This window comes from Salmo salar, chromosome 07 (assembly GCF_965601325.2).
Source record: "Salmo salar chromosome 07, fSalSal1, whole genome shotgun sequence".
NCBI lineage: Eukaryota > Metazoa > Chordata > Actinopteri > Salmoniformes > Salmonidae > Salmo > Salmo salar.
The window spans coordinates 18,552,553-18,579,793 of record NC_138297.1 but is presented as its reverse complement, the minus strand read 5'-3'; the positions used below and the strand labels follow the sequence as shown (position 1 = coordinate 18,579,793).

The 27,241-nt window shown below is 46.4% G+C and overlaps 1 protein-coding gene across 1 annotated transcript in view; it reads right to left on the bottom strand.

The window, feature by feature from the left end:
• The window catches only part of LOC106608634 (protein AF-9), a 56,591-nt gene that overhangs the window by 5,684 nt on the left and 23,666 nt on the right, over positions 1-27,241 (bottom strand). Inside the window, exons 3-7 of the mRNA XM_014206701.3 lie at positions 18,288-18,370; positions 17,836-17,979; positions 16,952-16,990; positions 15,748-15,876; positions 11,358-11,963 (exon numbers count right to left, since the gene is read on the bottom strand). Of these exons, the coding sequence (XP_014062176.1) occupies positions 11,358-11,963; positions 15,748-15,876; positions 16,952-16,990; positions 17,836-17,979; positions 18,288-18,370 (1,001 nt within the window). The remainder of the gene's footprint in view (positions 1-11,357; positions 11,964-15,747; positions 15,877-16,951; positions 16,991-17,835; positions 17,980-18,287; positions 18,371-27,241) is intronic.

The window sequence follows — 27,241 nt, the reverse complement described above, 5'->3', positions numbered from 1 at the left end:
GGCCTAAACATCAGTGGACAGACAAATTCCACAAAGCTATGAACGATCTGAGAGACAAGGCAAGAAGGGGCTTCTATGCCATCAAAAGGAACATAAAATTCAACATTCCAATTAGGATCTGGCTAAAAATACTTGAATCAGTTATAGAACCCATTGCCCTTTATGGTTGTAAGGTCTGGGGTCCGCTCACCAACCAAGAATTCACAAAATGGGACTCTGCATGCAGAACTCTGCAAAAAATATCCTCCGTGTACAACGTAAAACACCAAATAATGCATGCAGAGCAGAATTAGCCCGATACCCGCTAATTATCAAAATCCAGAAAACCTTCCATAACAAAGCCATCACCTACAGAGAGATGAACCTGGAGAAGAGCCCCCTAAGCAAGCTGGTCCTGTGGCTCTGTTCACAAACACACCCCACAGAGCCCCAGGACAGCAACACAATTAGACTCAACTAAATCATGAGAAAACAAAAATATAATTTCTTGACACATTGTAAAGAATTAACAAAAAAACAGCAAACTAGAACGCTATTTGGCCCTAAACAGAGAGTACACAGTTTCAGAATACCTGACCACTGTGACTGACCCAAACTTAAGGAAAGCTTTGACTATGTAAAGACTCAGTGAGCATAGCCTTGCTATTGAGAAAGGCCGCCAAAGGCAGACCTGGCTCTCAAGAGAAGACAGGCTATGTGCACACTGCCCACAAAATGAGGTGGAAACTGAGCTGCACTTCCTAACCTCCTGCCAAATGTATGACCATAGAGATAGATATTTCCTTTACATTACACAGATCCACAAATCCAATTTTGATAAACTCCCATATATATATTGGGTGAAATACCAGTGTGCCATCACAGCTGCAAGATTTTTGACCTGTTGCCAGAAGACAAGGGCAACCAGTGAAAAACAAAACACCACTGTAAATACAACCTATTTTTATGTTTATTGTTTTCCCTTTTGTACTTTAACTATTTGAACATCATTACAACACGGTATATAGACAATGACATTTGAAATGTCTTCATTCTTTTGGAACTAAGTGTAATGTTTACTGTAAATGTTTTATTGCTTATTTCACTTTTGTTTATTATCCAATTTCACTTGCTTTGGCAATGTAAACATTTTTCCCATGCCAATAAAGCCCTTTAAATTTAATTGAAATTGAATTGAGTGACACTTCGCAACGTGAGGTGATTTGAGATAAAGTTATTCCCATTATCTTCTCTCTACCTTCCATCCTGATGGGCTTAACCGTCTTTTCCCCCGTAAATCTGGGCTTGTCACACATACACAACCTAATGACCGTAGATTTACAATGCTTTAGGCTGAGAACAGTATTCACACCTCACAAACACAGATGGGCAGGAAGGCAGCCAACAAAAGGTAGACTGTGCAGTACACTCACAATAAAAGGGGATTCTGTTCAATTCCCAAAATGCAAAGGCAACACATTTCTGGGGCCAGACATGTACACAGTCTAGAAAAATCCCAATGGAGATGCCGCATGCACAGCGAACCTGTTACATTCACACAGTTGCACGTGCAAATCAACAACTCAAGTTTTCTGTGTTGAGTCAGACCATCGTCCATCAGATTACCCGAGTTTAACACAAACCAATTCAAATATATTGATCACTGGTCTCCCCTGGGAAAGACGATCCCACGCCCCACAGCTTGAGAACCACTGCTACAGTTGAAGTCAGAAGTTAACATGCACTTAGGTTGGAATCATTAAAACTCGTTTTTCAACCCCTCCACATATTTCTTGTTAACAAACTATAGTTTTGGCAAGTCGGTTAGGACGTCTACTTTGTGCATGACACACGTAATTATTCCAACAGTTGATTACAGATTATTTAATTTATAATTCGTGTATCACAATTCCAGTGGGTCAGAAGTTTAAATACACTAAGTTGACTGTGCCTTTAAACAGCTTGGAAAATTCCAGAAAATGACGTCATGGCTTTAGAAGCTTCTGATAGGCTAATTGACATAATTTGAGTCAATTGGAGGTGTACCTGTGGATGTATTTCAAGGCCTACCTTCAAACTCAGTGCCTCTTTGCTTGACATCATGAGGAAATCAAAAGAAATCAGCCAATACCTCAGAAAAACAAATTGTAGACCTCCACAAGTCTGGTTCATCCTTGGTAGAAATTTCCAAATGCCTGAAGGTACCACGTTCATCTGTACAAACAATAGTACGCAAGTATAAACACCATGGGACCACGCAGCTATCATACCGCTCAGGAAGGAGACGCATTCTGTCTCCTAGAGATGAACGTACTTGTGTGAAAAGTGCAAATCAATCCCAGAACAACAGCAAAGGACCTTGTGAAGATGCTGGAGGAAACCGGTACAAAAGTATCTATATCCACAGTAAAACGAGTCCTATATCAACATAACCTGAAAAGGCCACTCAGCAAGGAAGAAGCCGCTGCTCCAAAACCGCCATAAAAAACCCAGACTACGGTTAGCAACTGCAAATGTGGACAAAGAGCGTACTTTTTGGAGAAATATCCTCTGGTCTGGTGAAACAAAAATAGAACTGTTTGGCCATAATGACCATCGTTATGTTTGGAGGAAAAAGGGGGATGCTTGCAAGCCGAAGAACACCATCCCAACCGTGAAGCACGGGGGTGGCAGCATCATGTTGTGGGGGTGCTTTGCTGCAGGAGGGACTGGTGCATTTCAGAAAATAGATGGCATCATGAGAAAGGGAAATTATGTATATATATTGAAGCAACATCTCAAGACAGTCAGGAAGATAAAGCTTGGTCGCAAATGGGTCTTCCAAATGGACAATGACCCCAAGCGTACTTCCAAAGTTGTGGCAAAATGGCTTAAGGACAACAAAGTCAAGGTATTGGAGTGGCCATCACAAAGCCCTGACCTCAATCCTATAGAAATTTGTTGGCAGAACTGAAAGTGTGTGAGCAAAGAGGCCTACAAACCTGACTCAGTTACACCAGCTCTGTCAGGAGGAATGGGCCATAATTCATCCAGCTTATTGTGGGAGGCTTGTGGAAGGCTACCCCAAACGTTTGACCCAAGTTAAACAATTTAATACACATTCTTAAAATAAAGTGGTGATCCTAACTGACCTAAGACAGGGAATTTTTACTAGGATTAAATGTCAGGAATTGTGAAAAACTCAGTTTAAATGTATTTGGCTAAGGTGTATGTAAACTTCCGACTTCAACTGTATATAGATCATCACCTAGTCATATCCTTACTGACACTCATTTTATTACAGGGAGGAAGATGTGTGCATAGAATACTGCAATCCAAATGTCACCAGAAGTTCACTGATTACACCAACTTCCATATCCAAGTCGCTCTACAACAAGTAGTTGTACATTTTGCCCGCTATTTTAAGTCAGCACAAAAGGGGCTAAAGCTGATGGTTCCTTTCAGGAGAAAGAGAAAATAATTAACCATTAAGTTAATCCTCTTTGGAGGGTGGCCCAAAAGGACATTTGAAGGAGCCATTAAAGTTAATCTGAATTAATTTGTTTACATTCCTCTCAGATGACCCCTTGGAAAAACCAAGCCAAGGCAGCACAATGCAGTGATTTACAGCCAGGACATGGCTAGTGCAAAAATGTTTTCAGCTGATAAGGGCTCGAATGGAGCCTGAATGGAGAGGCAAAACTATTTTCTAGAGGACACAAATGGAAGTAATTCATTGGATTGGAGGTTTTCCAGGTGTTGATCACTGCATGGCTTCCGTTTCCTGTCTGGCTTGTGAGGTGTGCAGCAAGGCATCTCCATTCCAATTGTGGAAGCGTCAACACATGTCCATTACCACACACACACACACACACACACACACCACAACCCACCCGAAGCTGCCAAGTGTCAGGCTGGCGAGTGGGGTGCACTAAAACCGAGCCCCCTGTGTGGTCCTGGGGAGTCATGCAAGAATCTTTGATTCTCTCCCTCTGGAGCGTTTTACAGCCTGTTTGTCTGTCTGGGTGTCTCATCGACATCAAATGCATGGTCAGAGGCCTCTGTTGTAAATCAAGACGCTTCTCTCTCTTTTGTCCAGCCAAAAACTAGGCACTTGTAAAAAGAAGAGAGCAACGTTAAAACCATCCTGAAAGAGAAAGAGAGGAGAGCCCGAGAGAGAGGAGAGCCGAGAGCAGAGGGCGAGCGCGCGAGCAGAGCAGAGGGCGAGCGAGCGCGCGAGCAGAGCAGAGGGCGAGCGCGCGAGCAGAGCAGAGGGCGAGCGCGCGAGCAGAGCAGAGGGCGAGCGCGCGAGCAGAGCAGAGGGCGAGCGTGCGAGCAGAGCAGAGGGCGAGCGCAGGAGAGGACGAGCAGAGCAGAGGACGAGCGCGCGAGCAGAGCAGAGCAGAGGGCGAGCGCGCGAGCAGAGCAGAGGGCGAGCGTGCGAGCAGAGCAGAGGGCGAGCGTGCGAGCAGAGCAGAGGGCGAGCGCGCGAGCAGAGCAGAGGACGAGCGCAGGAGAGGACGAGCGCGCGAGCAGAGGAGAGGACGAGCGTGCGAGCAGAGGAGAGGACGAGCGCCAGGAGAGGACTAGCGCGCGAGCAGAGGAGAGGGCGAGCGCCAGGAGAGGACGAGCGTGCGAGCAGAGGAGAGGGCGAGCGCCAGGAGAGGACGAGCGCGCGAGCAGAGGAGAGGGCGAGCGCCAGGAGAGGACGAGCGCGCGAGCAGAGGGCGAGCCAGGAGAGCGACGAGCGCGCGAGCCAGGAGAGTGCGCTCGAGAGAGAGCGCTTGAGAGAGAGAGCGAGAGAGGAGAGCACAGAGTGCGCTCGAGAGAGCGAGAGGAGAGGACGAGCGCGCGAGCAGAGGAGAGGACGAGCAGAGGAGAGGGCGAGCGCCAGGAGAGGACTAGCGCGCGAGCAGAGGAGAGGGCAAGCGCCAGGAGAGGACTAGCGCGCGAGCAGAGGAGAGGGCAAGCGCCAGGAGAGGACTAGCGCGCGAGCAGAGGAGAGGGCAAGCGCCAGGAGAGGACTAGCGCGCGAGCAGAGGAGAGGGCGAGCGCGACGAGCGCGCCAGCCAGGAGAGCGACGAGCGCGCCAGCCAGGAGAGCGACGAGCGCGCCAGCCAGGAGAGCGACGAGCGCGCCAGCCAGGAGAGTGCTCGAGAGAGAGAGAGCGAGAGAGGAGAGCGAGCCAGGGGAGCACAGAGAGCGCGCGAGCCAGGGGAGCACAGAGAGCGCGCGAGCCAGGGGAGCACAGAGAGCGCGCGAGCCAGGGGAGCACAGAGAGCGCGCGAGCCAGGGGAGCACAGAGAGCGCGCGAGCCAGGGGAGCACAGAGAGCGCGCGAGCCAGGGGAGCACAGAGAGCGCGCGAGCCAGGGGAGCACAGAGAGCTGGCGAGCCAGGGGAGCACAGAGAGCTGGCGAGCCAGGGGAGCACAGAGAGCGCGCGAGCCAGGGGAGCACAGAGAGCGCGCGAGCCAGGGGAGCACAGAGAGCGCGCGAGCCAGGGGAGCAGAGAGCGCGCGAGCCAGGAGAGCACAGAGAGCGCGCGAGCCAGGAGAGCACAGAGAGCGCGCGAGCCAGGAGAGCACAGAGAGCGCGCGAGCCAGGAGAGCACAGAGAGCGCGCGAGCCAGGAGAGGACGAGCGCGCGAGCCAGGAGAGGACGAGGAAAGAGAGCGAGCGCTCGAGCAAGGAGAGAAAGCGAGAGAGAGCGAGAGAGCGAGCGAGCGCTCGAGCAAGGAGAGAGAGAGCGAGCGAGCGCTCGAGCAAGGAGAGAGAGAGAGCGAGAGAGCGAGCGCTCGAGCAAGGAGAGAGAGAGAGCGAGAGCGCGAGCGCTCGAGCAAGGAGAGAGAGAGAGCGAGAGAGCGAGCGCTCGAGCAAGGAGAGAGAGAGAGCGCGAGCGCTCGAGCAAGGAGAGAGAGAGAGCGCGAGCGCTCGAGCAAGGAGAGAGAGAGAGAGCGCGAGCGCTCGAGCAAGGAGAGAGAGAGAGCGAGCGAGCGAGCGCTCGAGCAAGGAGAGAGAGAGAGCGAGCGAGCGAGCGCTCGAGCAAGGAGAGAGAGAGAGCGAGCGAGCGAGCGCTCGAGCAAGGAGAGAGAGAGAGAGAGCGAGCGAGCGCTCGAGCAAGGAGAGAGAGAGAGAGAGCGAGCGAGCAGCTCGAGCAAGGAGAGAGAGAGAGGCGAGCGAGCGCTCGAGCAAGGAGAGAGAGAGCGAGCGAGCGCTCGAGCAAGGAGAGAGAGAGCGAGCGAGCGCTCGAGCAAGGAGAGAGAGAGAGCGAGCGAGCGCTCGAGCAAGGAGAGAGAGAGCGAGCGAGCGCTCGAGCAAGGAGAGAGAGAGCGAGCGAGCGCTCGAGCAAGGAGAGAGAGAGCGAGCGAGCGCTCGAGCAAGGAGAGAGAGAGAGCGAGCGAGCGCTCGAGCAAGGAGAGAGAGAGCGAGCGAGCGCTCGAGCAAGGAGAGAGAGAGCGAGCGAGCGCTCGAGCAAGGAGAGAGAGCGAGCGAGCGCTCGAGCAAGGAGAGAGAGAGAGAGCGAGCGAGCGCTCGAGCAAGGAGAGAGAGAGCGAGCGAGCGCTCGAGCAAGGAGAGAGAGAGCGAGCGAGCGCTCGAGCAAGGAGAGAGAGAGCGAGCGAGCGCTCGAGCAAGGAGAGAGAGAGCGAGCGAGCGCTCGAGCAAGGAGAGAGAGAGCGAGCGCTCGAGCAAGGAGAGAGAGGAGCGAGCGCTCGAGCAAGGAGAGAGAGAGCGAGCGAGCGCTCGAGCAAAGGAGAGAGAGAGCGAGCGCTCGAGCAAGGAGAGAGAGAGAGCGAGCGCTCGAGCAAGGAGAGAGAGAGAGCGAGCGCTCGAGCAAGGAGAGAGAGAGAGCGAGCGCTCGAGCAAGGAGAGAGAGAGAGCGAGCGAGCGCTCGAGCAAGGAGAGAGAGAGAGAGCGAGCGCTCGAGCAAGGAGAGAGAGCGAGCGCTCGAGCAAGGAGAGAGAGAGAGAGCGAGCGCTCGAGCAAGGAGAGAGAGAGAGAGCGAGCGCTCGAGCAAGGAGAGAGAGAGAGAGAGCGAGCGCTCGAGCAAGGAGAGAGGGAGAGAGAGCGAGCGCTCGAGCAAGGAGAGAGAGAGAGAGAGCGAGCGCTCGAGCAATGAGAGAGAGAGAGAGAGCGCGCTCGAGCAAGGAGAGAGAGAGAGAGAGCGCGCTCGAGCAAGGAGAGAGAGAGAGAGAGCGCGCTCGAGCAAGGAGAGAGAGAGAGAGAGCGCGCTCGAGCAAGGAGAGAGAGAGAGAGAGCGCGCTCGAGCAAGGAGAGAGAGAGAGAGCGCGCTCGAGCAAGGAGAGAGAGAGAGAGAGCGAGCGCTCGAGCAAGGAGAGAGAGAGAGAGAGCGCGCTCGAGCAAGGAGAGAGAGAGAGAGGCGCGCTCGAGCAAGGAGAGAGAGAGAGCGAGCGCGCTCGAGCAAGGAGAGAGAGAGAGCGAGCGCGCTCGAGCAAGGAGAGAGAGAGGAGAGAGCGAGCGCGCTCGAGCAAGGAGAGAGAGAGAGAGAGAGCGAGCGCGCTCGAGCAAGGAGAGAGAGAGAGAGAGAGCGAGCGCTCGAGCAAGGAGAGAGAGAGAGAGAGCGAGCGAGCGCTCGAGCAAGGAGAGAGAGCGAGCGAGCGCTCGAGCAAGGAGAGAGAGAGAGAGCGAGAGAGCGAGCGAGCGCTCGAGCAAGGAGGGAGAGAGAGAGAGAGAGAGCGAGCACTTGAGCAAGGAGAGAAAGAGAGAGCGAGCGAGAGCGCGAGCAAGGAGAGAGAGAGAGAGAGAGCGCTCGAGCAAAGAGAGAGAGAGAGAGAGCGCTCGAGCAAAGAGAGAGAGAGAGAGCGAGCGCTCGAGCAAAGAGAGAGAGAGAGAGAGAGAGCGAGCGCTCGAGCAAAGAGAGAGAGAGAGGAGCGCTCGAGCAGAGAGAGAGAGAGCGAGCGAGCGCTCGAGCAGAGGAGGGAGAGAGAGAGAGAGAGCGAGCGAGCGCTCGAGCAAGGAGGGAGAGAGAGAGAGAGAGAGAGCGAGCGCTCGAGCAAGGAGGGAGAGAGAGAGAGAGAGAGAGCGAGCACTTGAGCAAGGAGAGAAAGAGAGAGCGAGCGAGCGCTCGAGCAAGAGAGAGAGAGAGAGAGAGCGCTCGAGCAAAGAGAGAGAGAGAGAGAGAGAGAGAGGGAGCGCTCGAGCAGAGAGAGAGAGAGAGAGGGAGCGCTCGAGCAGAGAGAGAGAGAGAGGGAGCGCTCGAGCAGAGAGAGAGAGAGAGAGAGAGGGAGCGCTCGAGCAGAGAGAGAGAGAGAGAGAGGGAGCGCTCGAGCAGAGAGAGAGAGAGAGAGAGGGAGCGCTCGAGCAGAGAGAGAGCGAGCGCTCGAGCAGAGAGAGAGCGAGCGCTCGAGCAGAGAGAGAGCGAGCGCTCGAGCAGAGAGAGAGCGAGCGCTCGAGCAGAGAGAGAGCGAGCGCTCGAGCAGAGCGAGAGAGCGAGAGAGCGAGCAGAGCGAGAGAGCGAGAGAGCGAGAGAGCGAGAGAGCGAGCGCTCAAGCAAAGAGAGAGAGAGAGCGAGAGAGAGAGCGAGAGAGAGAGAGCGAGAGCGCGAGAGAGAGAGCGAGAGAGAGAGCGAGAGAGAGAGCGAGAGAGAGAGCGAGAGAGAGAGCGAGAGAGAGAGCGAGAGAGAGAGCGAGAGAGAGAGCGAGAGAGAGAGCGAGAGAGAGAGCGAGCGCTCGAGCAGAGAGAGAGAGAGAGAGAGAGCGAGCGCTCGAGCAAGGAGAGAGAGCGAGCGAGAGAGAGAGCGAGAGAGCGAGAGAGCACAAGCAAGGAGAGAGAGAGAGCGCTCGAGAGAGAGGAGAGTGCTGATAGAGAGCGCGAGCCTCCAATAGACAGTTCGCCCCTTAGGGCATGGTACAGAGCCATTCTAGGTACAGAGCGAGGTCAAAAGGCATGGAAACTTCAATGGCCGTCAACTTAGACAACAAACATGCAGCTGGTCTATTGGTTTATGGGTCCAGGCTTCTTCAGTACGTCGTAAATCTCACCGCCACTCTGCTTTAGGGGCTTTTGTCTTGCCTTGCTCAAAGCCACCAAAGCAGCCCTCTTAAAGGACAATAAACATGACTTTAGTCGTAGATTGCTCTAATCAATCTGCCCTCTCTTCTCTTTCAGAGGGTCCCAAAGTGTGAGACAGGCACAAGATGAACGTCGCTGGACTTGGCCAAAACGTCTGTTAATTTGCTCTCGATTCAGCAGGAGGTTGAGCAAACAAGCTAGTTTTGATGTGAATTAAGGTTCTGTGAGCTTTCAGTTTGGTCGTGGAGTAGGTCAATCTAACACAAACTACTTTTAACTCGCAGACGTGTAGCACTCCACAAACACAAAACCAGCCGCAAACTACTACTGTTTCTCTGAGAAAGGAGCAGGACAGCATGGACGGTGACGTGCACACAGCCTACACATTTCATATAGATGAGGGACTAGTTTGTTTACTGTGGCACAAAATTAGGCAAACGCTAACAAATGGACACGTCCATGATGCAGAGCCTGTCTCAATTACATGACAGGGAAGTTAGCCTGACCTACGAGTCCGTTCATATGATCTAGCCGTGTGTACTGGTGGGGCCTTGAGGCTTTTTCCGCTCTTCTTACTACTCTCTCCCTCCACTTTGGTGGTTCCTTGTTTACCCCAGGCCTACACAGCATGGTGGAAGCCCAGATCAAAAGGACGCGAGTAGGGCTAGCCAGGACTGGGCCACCAGGGTCGTCATGGCAGCCCGTGGAGAGGACTGAGCACCTGGCATTTGTCTCCACTCACCCTGCACCCACCCTACTTCCCATTTAAGACCAGTACTGTAGGGTAAATCCCCACCATCACACACAGCTCCTACATCCCCCACCCACCCCACCCCGTGGACACGTTTGGCTTTAGGTTGCAATGCCTCTGCTGGTTCTGGCAGGGAAATGGTTAAGGGAGATTAGCGTGTGTGTGTGTGTGTGTGTGTGTGTGTAATGTATTTGGAGTGGGGCCAGTGAACACGCCATGGGCATGAAAGAGAACAGTTGAAAGCAAACAGAGAAGGACAATGCGATGCTTTCTGCCATAAATGCAGAATGTTTGGCCCCTTTTTCCTCCTTTCTAAAGGCAAAAGATTAAAGAGGAACTCTTGGCTATTCATGGCGTCCTTTTCCCATTCTCCTTGGGTGTCGTAAAACCCAGCTTGCTTTTCTGCTAATAAAACAGTCCCTGCTTTGTGTTCCGAGTTTCTTCACTGAACACGTAAGGAGCTGGCAACCCTCTGAAAGATCGACGGATTCATTTCAAGTTTTAAATAAGAGGCAGGAGTCGTGTCTGAAATCTAGGCTTGCCTACTACTTAAACTGCATACTGTGTAGTAATCATACTACATACTGTTTAGAACGTACTGTTAAGTAAAAACAAATGCAGTAAGCAACAAATATCAGCATACTAGTATCATCCTACTGAGAATGTGTCATTAATGCACCATTGCGTTGATTGCCGCCATTCGTTCATTTTGGTACAGTTGATCATCAGTGGTTGTCAAACACGTCGGTCTCGAAAAACTATTCTCGTTCTCAATAGTGTGCAGCGAATTCTACTAGATGAAAATCCGAAATGAGTATGACATCCTGGCATTTAAAAGCATACATTCTCAAAATTTCACATACTATATAAAAAAATAAACGCCTACAGTTTAGAATGCAAGTACATGTATTGGGACACGGCCAATGTGAAAGAGAGAAGGGGTATTTCAGATTTTTTCCCCCATCTTGACTCCATCAGCAACATGATGCTTCCAAAGGATCTAGAATGCAGTACAAAAAAAGCATTCCCAGAACTAATTCTTTGCGTAGATTAGCAAATTGTCAATTTTTCGCTCTCTTCAGAATGCAACTGCATCCTGCATTTTGCAGAACATTCTAAAAAGCTGCTTGGCATGGGCAGCTTTTTGGGCTTTGTCAAAATGGAACACCGGGTGGGAAATTCATGGAGATGGGTGGTGGTTTAGGAGGTATCCATTCCTTGTTACCATCATCCATACAAAAGCAGCCCATATGCAGCTGAATACCCACCATGTTTAAGATTGCCTCCTCTCTGTTGTTCCTGCATGTGAAGCCGTAACAGTAACAGAAAGCAATGGAACAATTCATCGATCCATTAATGTCATGGATTGCTCAAAAGGTACACCTGGTTTTCACCACTCACTGATTCGAAGGAAGAGATGAAAACCATCAGACACTGGCCACGAGGACTGGAATTACACATCCCTGAATCAATCCTTTTTTAAAACTAAAATAAAATTGTAGGAGCTACAAAGTAGAGCCCAGAAGACATGAAACTATAATTCAACACTTACTTCCAATGTGGTCAAGACAGACCACACCAACCAACAAAAACACCAAGTACAAAAAGGCCTCACTCACCTCTGATTTGGTGGACATATTGTCCTCCATGTCAGAGTAGTTAACGTCCATCAGCTCCGGGAAAGGCGGCAGCGTCAACGCCTTTCTGCGCTCCCCCAGCACCTCGCGGCCGTCCACCCGCAGTTTAGCAGGCTGCACCTGGGATTTGTCCTTCAGCAGTTTCTTATCTGAGTGGTGGGACTGGGCGTGCGACAGGGACGAGCCCCCTGACGGTTTTAAAGACAATTCCGATAAGTTTTTCTTGCGCTTTTTGGTCACGTGGTCCTCGCAGGCAGTGACAGACAGTCGTTTGTTAGTCCCCGCCCCAGACCCGGCCCCGTGCGAGTAGCCCCCGTCCTGCCGGTGCTCCTTGGACATGGCCTTGGGCTCCTTGAAGCCCATCTTGGGGATGGGGGGGTTGTCACGAAGAAGAGGCTGGTTCTCTTTGGGTTTCTTGGAGAAATTTTTGGAGGCTTTGCTGGGTTCCCTGCCACAGTCTCGGAAGGCACTTTTGGTCTCTTTTATAGGCTTGTCTTTGTGGTCCTTTGAGGGTTTGTGTAGCTTGGATGAGCTGCTACTGTTAGAAGTGGTGGTGGTGAGGAGGGCGCCAGTTCCTTTGGAGCTGTCCTGCGGCAAAAAGCACAGGCCAAAGATTAGGTCTCAATTTATTTAGATAACTTGATGATAGACCATCTATAGGATCCTATCAACTTTGACTCTTGATTTGCAACAACTTGCTCGAGTTCGGTTTTGAGCTACCTTTAAGTTTAGTGGATAGGTTAACATTTTATTGATAGTTAGTGAAACATCTTAAATCATTTGGATTACATATAACATTACATAAGCTTTGTAAATAACGAAAGGTTAGTTCAGCCCTAACTAATGCTCCAAGGATTACGGACTGGCAAGAGGGAAGTTGATGAATGGAGAAATCCCACTTCAGGGTCAGTGGACACGACAGGGCAAACACCTAATTAGTCTGTTTGACACACTGGCGATTAGCAACAACGTGGGTCAAAAAGCTTGGCTAATAGTAACTCCCGGGTGCCCAGAGCAGATGGTAGGGGCCGAACACTAACTTCTTGACCTCAAGGCCTTTTGTACATACAGTCCTTCAGAAAGTATTCACACCCCTTGACTTTTTCCACATCTTGTTGTGTTGTTACAGCCTGAATTTAAAATGGATTCAATTAAGATGTCACTGGCCAACACACAATAACCCCACAATGTCAAAGTGGAATTGTTTATACATTTTTACTAATTAATAAAAAGCTGAAATGTCTTGAGTCAATAAGTATTCAACCCCTTTCTTACGGCAAGCCTAAATAAGTTCAGGAGTAAAACTCTGCTTAACAAGTCACATAATAAGTTGCGTGGACTTACTGTGTGCAATAGGCGTTTAACAAATTTTTAATGACTACCTCATCTTTGTACCCCACACATACAGATAATTGTAAGGTCCCTCAGTCAAGCAGTGAATTTCAAACCCAGAATCAACCAAAGACCAGAGAAGTTTTCCTATGCCTAATAAAAGAAAGGCACCTATTGGTGATGGATAACGTTTTTAAAGCAGACATTGAATATCCTTTTGAGCATGGTGAAGTTATTAAGTACACTTTGGATGGTATATGAATACACCCAATCACTGCTAAGATACAGGCATCCTTCCTAACTCAGTTGCCGGAGAGGAAAGAAACCACTCAGGGATTTCACCATGAGGCCAATAGTGACTTTAAAAACAGTTAGAGTTTAGTGGCTGTGATAGTTTTCTCCTGAGGATGTATCAACAACATTCTAGTTACTCCACAATAATAACCTAATTGACAAATGTGAAGAGGAAGCCTGTGCAGAATAACAATATTTCAAAAACATGCATCCTGTTTGCAATAAGGCACTAAAGTAAAACTAAAAACAATGTGGCAAAGAAATTAACTGTGTTCTAAATACAAATTGTTATGTTTGGGACACCACCAGCATGGTGGTGGCTGCATCATTTTAGGAGTATGCTTGTCATCGTCAAGGACTGAGGATTTATTTTAGCATAAAAATAAACTGAATAGAGCTAAACACAGGCAAATCCTAGAGGGAAACCTAGTTCAATCTGCTTTCCAACAGACACTGGGACTATTGTACAATCCAGGTGTGGAATGCCTTTAGACTTACCCAGAAAGACTAACAGCTGTAAATTCGCTGCCAAAGGGATTCTAACATGTATTGACTCGTGGATACATATGTAAATTAGATATCTGTATTTCATTTTTAATAAATGTGCAAACATTTCTAAAAACAGTTTTCCCTGTCATTATGTGTGTGTAGATGGGTGAGATTGTTTTTTTTTTTATTAATTTTGAATTCAGGATGTAACAACAAAATGTGGAATAAGTCAAGGGGTATGAATACTTTGAAGGCACTGTACGTACCACTGAAATTAGTCTAAAGTCTAGACTGTTGACTAGATATTCCAGGGAAATGTGTAGGGATAATGAAATTAGAGGTTTGCCACGTCACAGTGAGATTTATTGGGGTCAAAATAAAAAAATAAAAATAATTCTCTACCGGGGACAATTTACTTGGCTTCTAGCGTGGGGGGGCTTGATTACAATGCTCAAATCTATACACCCCTGACAACTAAATGAGCAAAGACAATGTTAAGTCTGGCCATAGCATATCAAAGGAATCCTAATAATCAGTGTTCATTCATTTTAGAGAAAGCCCTTGAGCCACCCTGGGGCTCTTGGACTGCTGTGTCAATGAAGAGTCTAACAACAAGGTAAAAGAAAAAAAGGGATTCCAGTTTGCTTGAGAAGAGACCTGGGAACTTGTTTTGTCCAGAATGTGGGGGAAGGGAGGGAAGACTCAACAGCTGTAAGCGCGACCTTCATTTGCGCGGACGGTGAAAAAAAAAAAAAAAACCTGGAGGTGGAAGCGAGTGCATTTCCTTTTCTCCAACTAAACGACGTGACCCGTGTGTCCCGGGGTCACGCCTTCTGGCCCCCAGTCAATATTTCATAGATGTCTTAAAGCCATTAAGCACGTCTAGACGGTAGGGGTGTGTTATGACCTGCCCAAACCTTTTGATTTAGTCTATCTGCTCCTGACCCCTTGACCCCTTGAACCTCTAGCTGCTAACCCGCTCACACAAAACTGTTTTAGACCAGTAAAAGGTGGAGATAAAGTGATGCTCTATCAATACCAGCCAACCCCCCCCCAATACCAAAAGCCTGGCACGTTAATAGATGCACCCAGAACATGTAAACCTAGAGAGGCCATGAAAGTGAATGGACTGAGCAAAGTCGAAGGTACCCCGGAAATGCACATGTCAACGTTTGCTGAATGTCAAACGGCTACAGTCCTAAGAGTATCACAGGATTCTTTGCAAGTTAATACGATCTGCAGGCATTTCACTGTTCTAAAGAACTTTTCATGCCAAGCACCAGCAAATACATTCCATGTTACTTAAGATGGTAACATTTTAAATTGAGTATATGGATGTGTGCATTATGTACTTTACTAGTCTCCTTGTAATAATGACCTGCCACTCAGCACTATGTACAGAGAATATTACAACGCTGTACATAACAGTTCTGCTTAGAACTGTCAAGGCAATTAAAAAAAACTCCAAAACAGCTCAACGAGTAATGTGCAATAACGAGTTTCAGCAGTTTTGTTTTGCCTATAGAAATGCACTTACAGTCAAGTATAAAAAGGCAGACTGCCATAGCAATCAGTAACACTTAAAAAAAGCCATGTGGGGTACAAGTGATCCGGAAGGAGAGGAGACAACAGTAGGTGGGTTGCCATTGGATGTTAGTGGAAGTGTGTGTGTGTGTGTGTGTGTGTGTGTGTGTGTGTGTGTGACCCCTCTGCTCCATCAGTAATCCATCACACACAGTCTGTTTGGATTGGAAACCGTTTCCATGTGCACCGGGCCTTTCGTAACCCGGCCCTTGCAGGAGTGGGCTCTGCCGGGCCGTGGTAAATGATAACATTTAAAGGGCCTAAAAATAACACTTAATGAAAGCAACATGCCAGTTAGACCCCATATACATGTCGTTTCCATCCATGATTCGAAAGTTGGTTCTCTGAGACTGCTAGAGAACAATTGCATCACAATGAAACACTGATGCGTACCAAGTTTCAACAGGCTTTAAAACTAGGGACTTTTATATACTGCCTAATGGATACATTATGGCCATTGCTATAAGCGCTATCAGTAGCATACCTTGCATAAGCCCAAGTCGAGCATCTCTTGAAAATCCACAGACTTCAAATACCCTCAACATCTTTGAACCTAGCCAACTATGCAGGGATTAAGCTGGGGGAGACTTCGAAGAAGTGGGAATTTTTGGGGACGAGAGGGAGGACGGGGAGACTGTCTAGCCCCGGGCTGTACCTGGAGACCGCCACTGACCTTTGACCCCGGGAAGGCCTTGCTCTTCTTAGCATCAGACAATGTCAATGTCAGGGAGCTGCTGGGGAGGGTGGGCAGCTTGAGATGCTGGCCGAACAGAGACGTGGAGCCCTCCTGCATTACCATCACCTGGAAGCAAAATGGGGTCATTAAACCGATGCCTTCATCCGAAGTGACTTATAGATCATAGGTGACACCCATTTTAATATAGAAATGTAGCAGATGTGGGAATCAAACCTACAACAGAAGCAACATAACAGTAAAGACAACAAAACACTACAATAAAAAAAAAGACATTAACAGAATTATATTGTCCTGATCAGCATGTGTAAAACTGAGTTTTGTATCTTATTGTGCGCTCAGTCTGGGAGTGAAGAGCTTTATGAATCTATTTGAATTGAAAGTACTGCATCAATTGGACAGTTTCTTAATTCCTGCTTATAATAGTGGATTGTGTGTGGAACTTAAGACCGCTTTTGTTTGGACAAAAACTTAGGCCAGGCTAACGTATTATCGTAGTGGTCTCGTCGATGCCAAGAGCAATAAACTTAACATTCGAGCACTTAACACTGCACGTTGTTCCTGGAATCCCTCACAGGCAGTCATTGCTTTGCATGGAATGACAGTGAGCACGCGAAGAAAAGACAACACAGCTGCTTCACTGTGGGTCTAAATTTGAGGGTGCATTTGTTTGCGGTGTCACTTCAACATAGCAGCCGAGGGAAGAATGAATGTTTCATGTCTTGCCTAGCAGCAAGAGGTTAACAAAGGGTTAAAGCGCCACTGAGAACACGCGGCCTGTTTCTCAGAAGCTCCAGTGCCCTGCAGTTGAAATGAGCTGCTGTGAGTCAGCACCAAAACAACTTAGTAAGCATTTCCTTTCATACAACTTTCCCCACCTTCCGGTGTTTCCATGACCCTTTCTCCAATAGAAGAGGGGGACAATAGAGCAAGGCACGGGGTGGGTTCCGCCTTTACAATGGCAGAGGAAACACTGGGTCAACAACATGCGGAAAGTCTCAGAAATAATAGAAGCTCATCCAACTGTGCGTATTGGATAAAGGTCCCAAATATTACTGTGGGTCATGCTTAGAAGTCTATATTGCCATAGTGAGAGAGTCATAGCATTGGGGAAGATACAAAATCAACACATTCTTACGTAAATGTTTCAATTTGAAGAGAACGCTAGTTCACAAAGTCTTACTTTAGAGTCTTCCAAACTTCTTTTGTTAGGATCCCGTTGCTGTGGACACACAAAAAGCATATCAGTGTACACACAGCAATCAGCTGTATTGGAGAAGGCCTGAAAACATCCAGTGGGCTGAAGAAATGTGACTGACAAACCAGTCTCTCAATTAGACCACATCACATTCAGTGCACATCTGTTGCCAATCTTATTCATTTCCTCTGAAAAGGAATCCAATCTACGTTAAAGTGCACGGTGTTGTGCGCACAGCCATAAAGCATTGGTGTGTTACTGGAATGAGCATGGCAGGGGGGCCTGCTAAAAATAAAAACACACCCCTAATCTTGTAAATTCCATAAGTTCCTGAAGATATTGTCCACTGAAATAATTAAGAAATCTATTCCAAAATGGACATTCCTATGTGGGCACAAGGCTTTCTGGAGGGCACTGGGAAGAAAGAATAAACGTGTGTGTAAACAAAAAAAGCACTTCATTCCAGTCATAAAACATGACTGTGAGAGTGGTTTGCCTGCCAATGGCTGACCTGATAAGCCCTTTTTCCTGCCAATGGCAGGTCTGATGTGTGACCGACATGGATGATACCTAGTTGCCAGCAAGGTCGTTTAAAAAAAAAAAAGAGCTACTCATTGGTCTACGCTCCATTTAACTTCTGAATTGTCATTTAAATCGTTTACCTTTCCAGGTGGTGTTTATCTCAATAGCCTTAAGCATGGGTGGCCATACTGGATATTCAGGGCTTTGCTCCAGCCCTTGTCCTGATGATTACCTCAAGCAGGGATGGAGCAAGCCTGTAAATCCAGTATGGCTACCCATTCTTAAGGCTATTTGGACAAACACCTGCTATTGAGATGTTCCTCCCCCACCCTCCAGTCTTGCCGTACCCCGCCGGCTTTGAGCAGCTTCCTGCGGAACTCCTCCGTGGGGTTGTTGAAGGTGAGCTTCTCGCAGCGCAGGTGATTGACAGGCGGGTGGCCGTCCAGGTGTAGGAACAGGTCGTAGTCGAAGCGCACTTTCTTAGGTTCTTCCTGAGAAGAGCAGTGGGACATCCGTAGGAACAAAAGAAAGGAGTGAAGTCAGTTGCGTACTAAAGTCCAAAATGGTAAACAGTCATACAAAAGCAAATTTGTTAATTAACCATATGGAATTCATAAAAGATCAACATCAGCACTGACCACATTAAATGTGTGACATTTTTCAAACGCTCAACATAGATCATTTAAAAAAAATACCAACGATCATGGTCACCAATGGTACATAAATCTGGTTAAGCCATATGTTCACAGCTTGGGATCTTCAGTAAGCAATACGCGTCGAAACCTTGTTAAAAATGTACCTTATTTCTGAAGTAAACTTCAATGGGCAAGATGAAGCCTGCGTATCCAGACTCCTCCACTTTATAGGGTGGATCCTTACACACTGAAACGAAGGGGAGGAAAATCAGCTTTTCACTCAACGCAGGCGTCACTTGTAAAGGTGTGACGTGTCCTATGTAACAAATGCCAGTGTGTGCATAGAGTCCCTCAAGGATATATAAAATATCTGGGGAGCAGTGTGTCCCTGTGTGCTCCCGTCTCACCGATCTTCCACTGTTTCTAATGTTTCTGTCAATAAAGCCTTGAATAGGAAAGGGAGTGATTCTCCCCTCTCCTTTAATAAAAAAAAGTAATGTGAATGTGACAACAGCACCAAGTCTCAAGGTAGCAGTTCATTTCCTAGCATGGCTCTAATATAATAGGTATTTTACCATGCATATTCATCAAGGCGACCTTAAGATTACAAACAGAAAGCCCTTTGTGTGCGTGTGTGTGCGTGTGTGTGTGTGTGTGTGTGTGTGTGTGTGTGTGTGTGTGTGTGTGTGTACAAGACATTGGCACTAATGGGAATTGGAATCTGTTGCTGCCAGCCAGCAGCACTTGCTTACAACTCAACACTGCCAGTGCCAAGACACTACATGAAATGCAGCGCTCTCTCATGGGATCTCATTATAAAACATGAAGACAATTTCCGCCAATAATCTGACGCAATGTCGATACCAGAAACCCTGGGCTTATATTAGATAGAAATACACATCCCAAAGACTTGGATCTTCCCAACAGCACACCACGACACACTTAGTTCCCATCAGGCTGATCAGGACAAACAACCTGCGCTTCAGGTCAGGTGACAACCTCAGACACCCATTTGTCATTCTCTACATCCCAGGGGGCTTTGCAGCAAGACTGCCAGCTTGTCTGCATGTGGAGTCAATATGTATTTACTGATAGTAGTTGCTCTTCAATTTGCCTTTCAGCTGCCTTACTAACTCCATTTCAATTATTTTAGCTTTTGCTAGTCTTTACGGATTAGTATGAGCAGCATAACCATAGCCAGTACAGATTGGACATTTACTTAGTGCTTTATCAATGTACAATGGGCTCCATTGCCCATTTCATCTCATTTGGAGGGGTAAGTACACTATATTGTATTTAACTAGGCAAGTCAGTTAACCTCTTGGGGCTAGGTGGGACGCTAGCGTGCCACCCGTGGTGCACTCCATCAACAGCAGGTGCATTTCAAGAGCGGCAAATTTGAATCCAAATAAATGTCAAAATTCAAATTTTTCAAAAATACAACTATTTTACACCATTTGAAAGATAAACATCTCCTTAATCTAACCACGTTTTACGATTTCAAAAAGGTTTTACGGCGAAAGCATAAATTTAGAGTATGTTAGGACAGTACATTTACAAGAGTTGTGTGTAATGTTTTGTCAAGTCAAAGACAGGGTCACCAAAACCATAAAACCAGCTAAAATGATGCACTAACCTTTTACAATCTCCATCAGATGACACTCCTAGGACATTATGTTAGACAATGCATGCATTTTTAGTTCTATCAAGTTCATATTTATATCCAAAAACAGCGTTTTACTATGGCATTGATGTTGAGGAAATCGTTTCCCTCCAATAACCGGCAGTCAAGTCAGCGTCACAAATTAAATAATTAAAATTAGAAAACATTGGTAAAATATTATATTGTCATTTAAAGAATTATAGATTTACATCTCTTGAACGCAATCAACTTGCCAGATTTAAAAATAACCTTACTGGGAAATCACACTTTGCAATAATCTGAGCACTGCGCCCAGAAAAATACGCGTTGCGATACAGACTAGACGTCATGTTGGGGAGATCTAAAATCGAAAATACTATGTAAATAATCCATTACCTTTGATTCTCTTCATCAGATGTCACTTCCAGGTATCACAGGTCCATAACGAATGTAGTTTTGTTCAAAAAAGCTCATCATTTATGTCCAAAAATCTCCGTCTCGTTAGCACATGATGTAAGCCAGCCGGACTTCTCGTCATGAACGAGGGGAAAAAAATATATTTCCGTTCGTTCAAACATGTCAAACGTTGTATAGCATAAATCATTAGGGCCTTTTTTAACCAGAACATGAATAATATTCAAGGTGGACGAATGCATACTCTTTTATAACGTATTGGAACGAGGGTACCCAACATGAACTCGCGCGCCAGGTGTCTAATGGGACATCATCGTTCCATGGCTCTTGTTCGGTCAGATCTCCCTCCAGAAGACTCAAAACACTTTGTAAAGGCTGGTGACATCTAGTGGAAGCAATAGGAAGTGCCAAAATATTCCTAAGCCCCTGTGTTTTTCAATGGGATAGGTTTAAAGTCAATACAACACATCAGGTATCCACTTCCTGTCAGAAAATGTCTCAGGGTTTTGCCTGCCAAATGAGTTCTGTTATACTCACAGACACCATTCAAACAGTTTTAGAAACTTTAGAGTGTTTTCTATCCATATATAATAAGTATATGCATATTCTAGTTACTGGGTAGGATTAGTAACCAGATTAAATCGGGTACATTTTTTTTATCCAGACGTGCAAATGCTGCCCCCTAGCCCCAACAGGTTAAGAACAAATTCTTATTTACAATGGCCAGCCTACCAAAAGGCCTCCTGCGGGGACGGGGGCTGGGATATTTACAAAAATATAGGACAACACACACATCACGACGAGACAACACTACATAAAGAGAGACCTAAGACAACATAGCAAGGTAGGAACACATGACAACACAGCATGTTAGCAACACAACATGGTAGCAGCACAAAACATGGTACAAACATTATTGGGCACAGACAACAGCAAAGGGCAAGAAGGTCGAGATAACGATAAATCCCGCGAAGCAGTCACTGTCACTAAGAGTGTCCATGATTGAGTCTTTGAATGAAGAGATTGAGATCAAACTGTCCAGTTTGAGTGTTTGTTGCAGCTCGTTCGTCGCTAGCTGCAGCGAACTGAAAAACACGAGCAACCTAGGGATGTGTGTGCTTTGGGGACCATTAACAGAATGTGACTGGCAGAACGGGTGTTGTATGTGGAGGATGAGGGCTGCAGTAGATATCTCAGATAGGGGGGAGTGAGGCCTAAGAGGGTTTTATAAATAAGCATCAACCAGTGGGTCTTGCGACAGGTATACAGAGATGGCCAGTTTACAGATTGCAGTGATGTGTCCTATAAGGCGCATTGGTGGCAAGTCTAATAGCCGAATTGTAAAGAACATCTAGCCGCTCGAGAGCACCCTTACCTGCCGATCTATAAATTACGTCTCCGTAATCTAGCATGGGTAGGATGGTCATCTGAATCAGGGTTAGTTTGGCAGCTGGGGTGGAAGAGGAGCGATTACAATAGAGGAAACCTAGTCTAGATTTAACTTCAGCTTTGATATGTGCTAAGGACAGTGTACCGTTTAGCCATACTCCCAAGTACTTGTATGAGGTGACTACCTCAAGCTCTAAACCCTCAGAGGTAGTAAATCACACCTGTGGGGAGAGGGGCATTCATTCTTCTTACCATTCTTCTTGTTTTGGAGGTGTTCAGAACAAGGTTAAGGGCAGAGAAAGCTTGTTGGACACTAAGAAAGCTTTGTTGTAGAGCATTTAATAATCCGGGAGGGGCCAGCTGAGTATAAAACTATCATCTGCATATAAATGGATGAGAGTGATTCCTATTGCCTGAGCAATGTTGTTCAAGTAAATTGACAAGAGCGTGGGGCCTAGGATCAAGCCTTGGGGTACGCCCTTGTTGACAGGCAGTGGCTGAGACAGCAGATGTTCTGACTTTATACAACGCACTCTTTGAGAGCGGTAGTTTTCAAACCAGGCCAAAGACCCCTCAGAGACATCAATACTCCTTAGCCAGCCCACAAGAATGGAATGGTCTACCGTCTCAAAAGCTTTGGCCAAGTCAGTAAGAATAGCAGCACAACATTGCTTAGAATCAAGGGCAATGGTGACATCATTGAGGACCATTAAGGTTGCAGTGACATCCATAACCTGAGCGGAAACTAAATTGCATACCAGAGTGAATACTATAGACATAAAAAAACCAGTCAGTTGATTATTTTTCCAACACGTTTGATAAACAGGGCAAAAATAAAAATAAGCCTATAACAGTTAGGATCAGCTTGATCTCCCCTTTAAAAATAAAGGATGAACCGTGGCTGCCTTCCAAGCAATGGGAACCTCCCCAAAGAGGAGAGACAGGTTAAAAAAAGGTCAAAGATAAGGTTGCTGCCCCTATCATTGCCAAGCCTAAGAGCCTAAACCCAGATGTTTTTTGGGGGTCAAGTTTAAGGAGCTCCTTTAGCACCTCGGACTCAGTGACCACCTGCAAGGTGAAACTTTGTAGTGGGACAGGGGAAAAAGAGGAGAATCGGGCTAGTTGCATTAGAAGGGGTGGGAGATGAGGAAATGTTGGACAGGCAAGGCTGAGTCAAATAGGAATCCTGACTTAATGACGTTGTGACTAAAGAGCTCAGCCATGTGCTTATTGTAAGTAACAATCACATCAACATCAAGGGACATGGGCAGCTGTGAGGAGGATGGTTTATTCTCCAGGTCTTTAACTATTTTCCAGAACTTCTTGGGGTTAGACCCAAAGAAAGAGAACTGCTCCTAAAAGTAACAAACTTTTTTTCCGGATAGCCTGAGTGCACTTATTTCTCATTTGCCTGAACGAGAGCCAGTCAGTATGCGTGTGAGTATGCGTGTGCCGAGCCTGTCGCTAAATGCAATTCTTCAGGTGAAGTAACTCTGCAAGATCACAGTCGAACCACAGGCTGAACCCGTTTTTAATTCTCACTTTCTTTATGGGGCATGTTTGTTAACAATACCACTGAAAATATCAAAAAAGAAGGTCCAAGCGTTTGTGTCAGAGGGGATCAAGCTGATTCTATACCATTTTACAGAGGCCAGTTCATGAAGGAAGGCTTGCTCATTCAAGTTTTTTAGCAAGCGTCTATGACAAAATCAGGACAGGTCGTTTCACTGAGCAGCCATTACGAACACAGGCTGTAAAACAGTGATCACTAAGGTCATTACAGGAAACAGATTATTACCCATCAGGATTATTTGTAAGGATAACGTTGAGGAGAGTAGTCTTTTCTGGGTGTTTGGAGCCATACCTTATGTGATTGGTAATAATCTGAGAAATATTTAGGCTGTCCCATTGCTTTAGGACTTGGTCAGGTGGTATAAGAATGTCTCAGTTTAGGTCACCTAGCTGGACAAATTCAGAGTTAGTGTAAGGGGCCAGGAGAGAGCTTAGGGCAGGTAGGGTACAGGCCGGTGCTGATGGAGGATGATGGCACCCAGCAAGTCAACAAAGTGCTATTTGAAAGTTTAATGCTTAAAACCAGCAAATCAAATTGTTTGGGGACAGACTTGGTGGAGACAACCGAGCACTGAAATTGATCCTTGGTAAAGTGCCACTCTCCCACCTTTGGAAGAGTTAAGCTTTAAATTTGGTGTGTTGCACTTGTGAATGTATGATTTTTATTTTATTTGGCGCTCTGTCATTTCACCGGATGTTGTCAAATCGATCCCGTTAATAGGAGTTGAGCCCAAAGAAGTTAACCACGTCTCAGTAATGACTACACATCTAGATTGGAGCTGTGAACCCACACTTTCAATTGATCCATTTTAGGTAATAAGCTTCGAGTGTTAACGTGCAGAAACCCCAGGCTTTTACGAGAGCAGAAATCAGTGAAGCAGATAATCAGAGCACAAGTCAGAATTGGGGCTAGGAACAGTAGATGGGCCAGGGTAAACATGCACATTTCCAGATATCATCAGCAGTAATACAATCAAGGCACGGCTGAGGACAGGGAGAGCTCTGCAGTGTTGATTTATGACATCTGAATGTGCATTAGATGGGAACAAGATCATATTGTACAGCAATTTCATCAGGTAACACGAATACAAAGCCAGCGAGAGGTGGTTAGATTAGGATGGGAGGCCAAAAGTCTGTAACCAATAGAGAGTCAGAGTTCCGAGTGTGGGAACAAACTCTGTCCCACGGTTGGGTAAACAAGAAAGTTCAGTCAGCAAAGCATGCAGGAGTCATGAGGCAAATAGCAAAATGCACAAGAAAAACTTACTGCGGCACACCCTGCGTGCTGCTGCAGAATTCTGTGGCATGTCATTTAATTCTCACCTATTTCGTCTGTTACTGCAAGTTATTGCTAGTTTGACCACCAGAGGGCATCTTTGAGAAGCATTTGATGGCATTCCGTATTATCATTACCAGATAATTTAAAACCTTTTTTTGTAATAACATAGTATATGGGATTGATTAAGAAATGTGGCTTAATTCATTTGATTAATATTATAGCGTTTCAAAAATCGGTGAAGTCACTCGCTCTGAGACCTTGAATTAGTTGTTCCCCTTGGGGAGCGATGGGTAACGATGCTTCGAGGGTGGCTGTTGTCTATATGTGCAGAGGGTCCCTGGTTCGAGCCCAGGTAGGGGCGAGGAGAGGAACGGAAGCAAAACTGTTACACGGGCACCATTTTAAATCAAGAGAATCTTCTCTTTAATTATGTAAGTCCGGGCAGCGAGCTTGTTTGTCATCGATCGCTAGACCAGAAATAGAAGTAAAAACAAATCCCTACTTTTTTATTACGCAGACATAAGCACAGCTGACACCAGAGGTGCGGATGTTTACTTTCTAAACAAGTTTTTTTTTTCTCCCCAGTTTCGTCTGGTGAACAGATTGTAGTGGTAAAATAAAAAGGATACATTTTTAATGGAATTCTAAGCATCACTCCAGTCAAAACAGGCTCTGCGAATGTTCGATTCCATTAATTTGCTATTGGCTCGCGCTAGTGTTCAGCGCTATAGATAGCCAGAGCGAATTTACGAAAGCACCCAAATGTCCATTGAGAAAGCACAACGACTATACCATTTAGCTAAGAATGACAAGAATAATCAAGTCAATAAACGTTGGGTAGTTAGATAATTAGCCTATTAGGCTAATACACAGGCAAGTTTGATGTGTAACTACTAACATTAGGTAGCATACCATTACAGCAGTATGTACCGGTATGTGGTTCGTAAGGACAGCGTAGCTAACAAATTGTCAGCCAACATAATGTATAAGGTAACTTATTTGAAAAGTCATTACTTTATTACATGGAGTAGCAAGCTACCCCTTGGTCGTTAGGGCAAATCTGGTCTGTGATAGGAGGAATGGGTTTTCACACCTAGCTCAGCTATTAGACTATTCTTTAGTAAAGGTTGAATAGTCTATTGTTCAGCTATTAGCCGCCCTCCTCAACTTGCAACAAATCTCATTCCTTTCCCACTTCCACGCGTCATTATTCTGCTCCTGAGTGGCTCGCTTGTGGGCGTGCTGACAGGATATGGCAGCATCTTCGGTTGTGCGTCAGGAATTCTGCAGACAGTAGCACGTTGTATGAAGGTGTGCTTATTCACAGGCAAATTGTTTTATGCTATGGAGGTACATTTGTGTCTTTTTGTCGAGAGCAAAACCTTTATGTTCAATCAAAAATAATTGTTCTGAAAGCAACTTTTTCCGACACAAAGGAAGTCATAGCGGACACCTACGAAGAAGGACTCTGGTAAGCAGCGCGGGGCTGTACTGACGTACCCTGAAAATGACATTTGCTGCTTTAGATCGAATGGTCATCTCTCAGTTATTGTTTTCATATCTATAAAAAAAAATAAGCTGTTTTCTTTACTTTCAGAGAGCGAGCTGATCAAGGGGTCGAAAATGTAGATAGTCAGATGTTCACTGTCCGAGGAACAGGCCGTGGAAGCTTTATTTCTGGCAAAAGTATCCATAACCAGAGGTAATTAAACTGTTCTGTGTTCTTTTTCTCTCTTTCTCTCTGCCTGTCTTGTTGTACATGGAACCTGTCTCACATGCATTCATTAAAAAACCCTTAAGATGTCAGCTGCTAATTTTCAGATTTACACCACATAAACACAGCCATTTTCACTGGATTATCTGTTGCTGCCAAGTCATGATTTCCCTGGGGGTTAGCCTTGCAATAACCAAGTGGTGAGACACATAGCCCTCTATATTTAAATGTCCCAGGTACACTCAGATAGGTGTCTGCGTCACATACAGTATCTTCTATTGACATCATCTTCTATCGTTTGTCCTCGTGTCTGCTTTTCAGCATAAAGTACTCTGTGGACACCAGGTGAGACCACACACACAATAAGTCTCTTCACTTCATCCCTCTCCCCCTTCTCCCTAAATCCTCTAGGTTTTATCAGCTGTTTTGGTGAACCCCTCCCGCATCTTAACTGGCTGACAGAGGGCACAGCATGATCATAGGTGAGAGGTCACTTGGTCGGGTCAACAGGAAGTATTATTAAAGAGATGCTTTACATTGAAATACAGAGAGAGGTGTAGTTGTCCCAGAGTTAAATGATCCAAGGTCAGTTTTGCATTTCACCTCCTGATTTAGGATGACTGACCGTGTTACAATAAAAAAAACAAGGCTTAATCATGCTCTCTCGTCTGCAGGTATGTTTTGATGTGATAGAGGAAGCCAATCCCGTCATCGCCACCTCACCCGCTCTTAAGAAAACCTTCGGGCCAACTGGGGGCCCAAGGCTGGTTAGAAGACACAGCAATTGTGATGAACTGAGAGAATATTAGGGTAGCACTAATTCATGAATCATATGCTGTCTGCCACTGTTCTTACCTCTTTCCCTTTCTGTCTTCTACACCCCTCTCCCCACCTCGTCTTTCTTCCTCGTTTAATAATGCACACCATATGTGCATTGAAGTACAGATTGAACTTGTATTTATAATATTACAATTATCCTAATTATAATGCATTTATAACACCTGGATAATGAACTTTTCAATAAAGCGTTTCACATTCTCCACTGGTTGAAATTAAGTATCTCATTGAAATACTATCCTGTGTCCTCAGATTAAAGCAGATGAAGGGA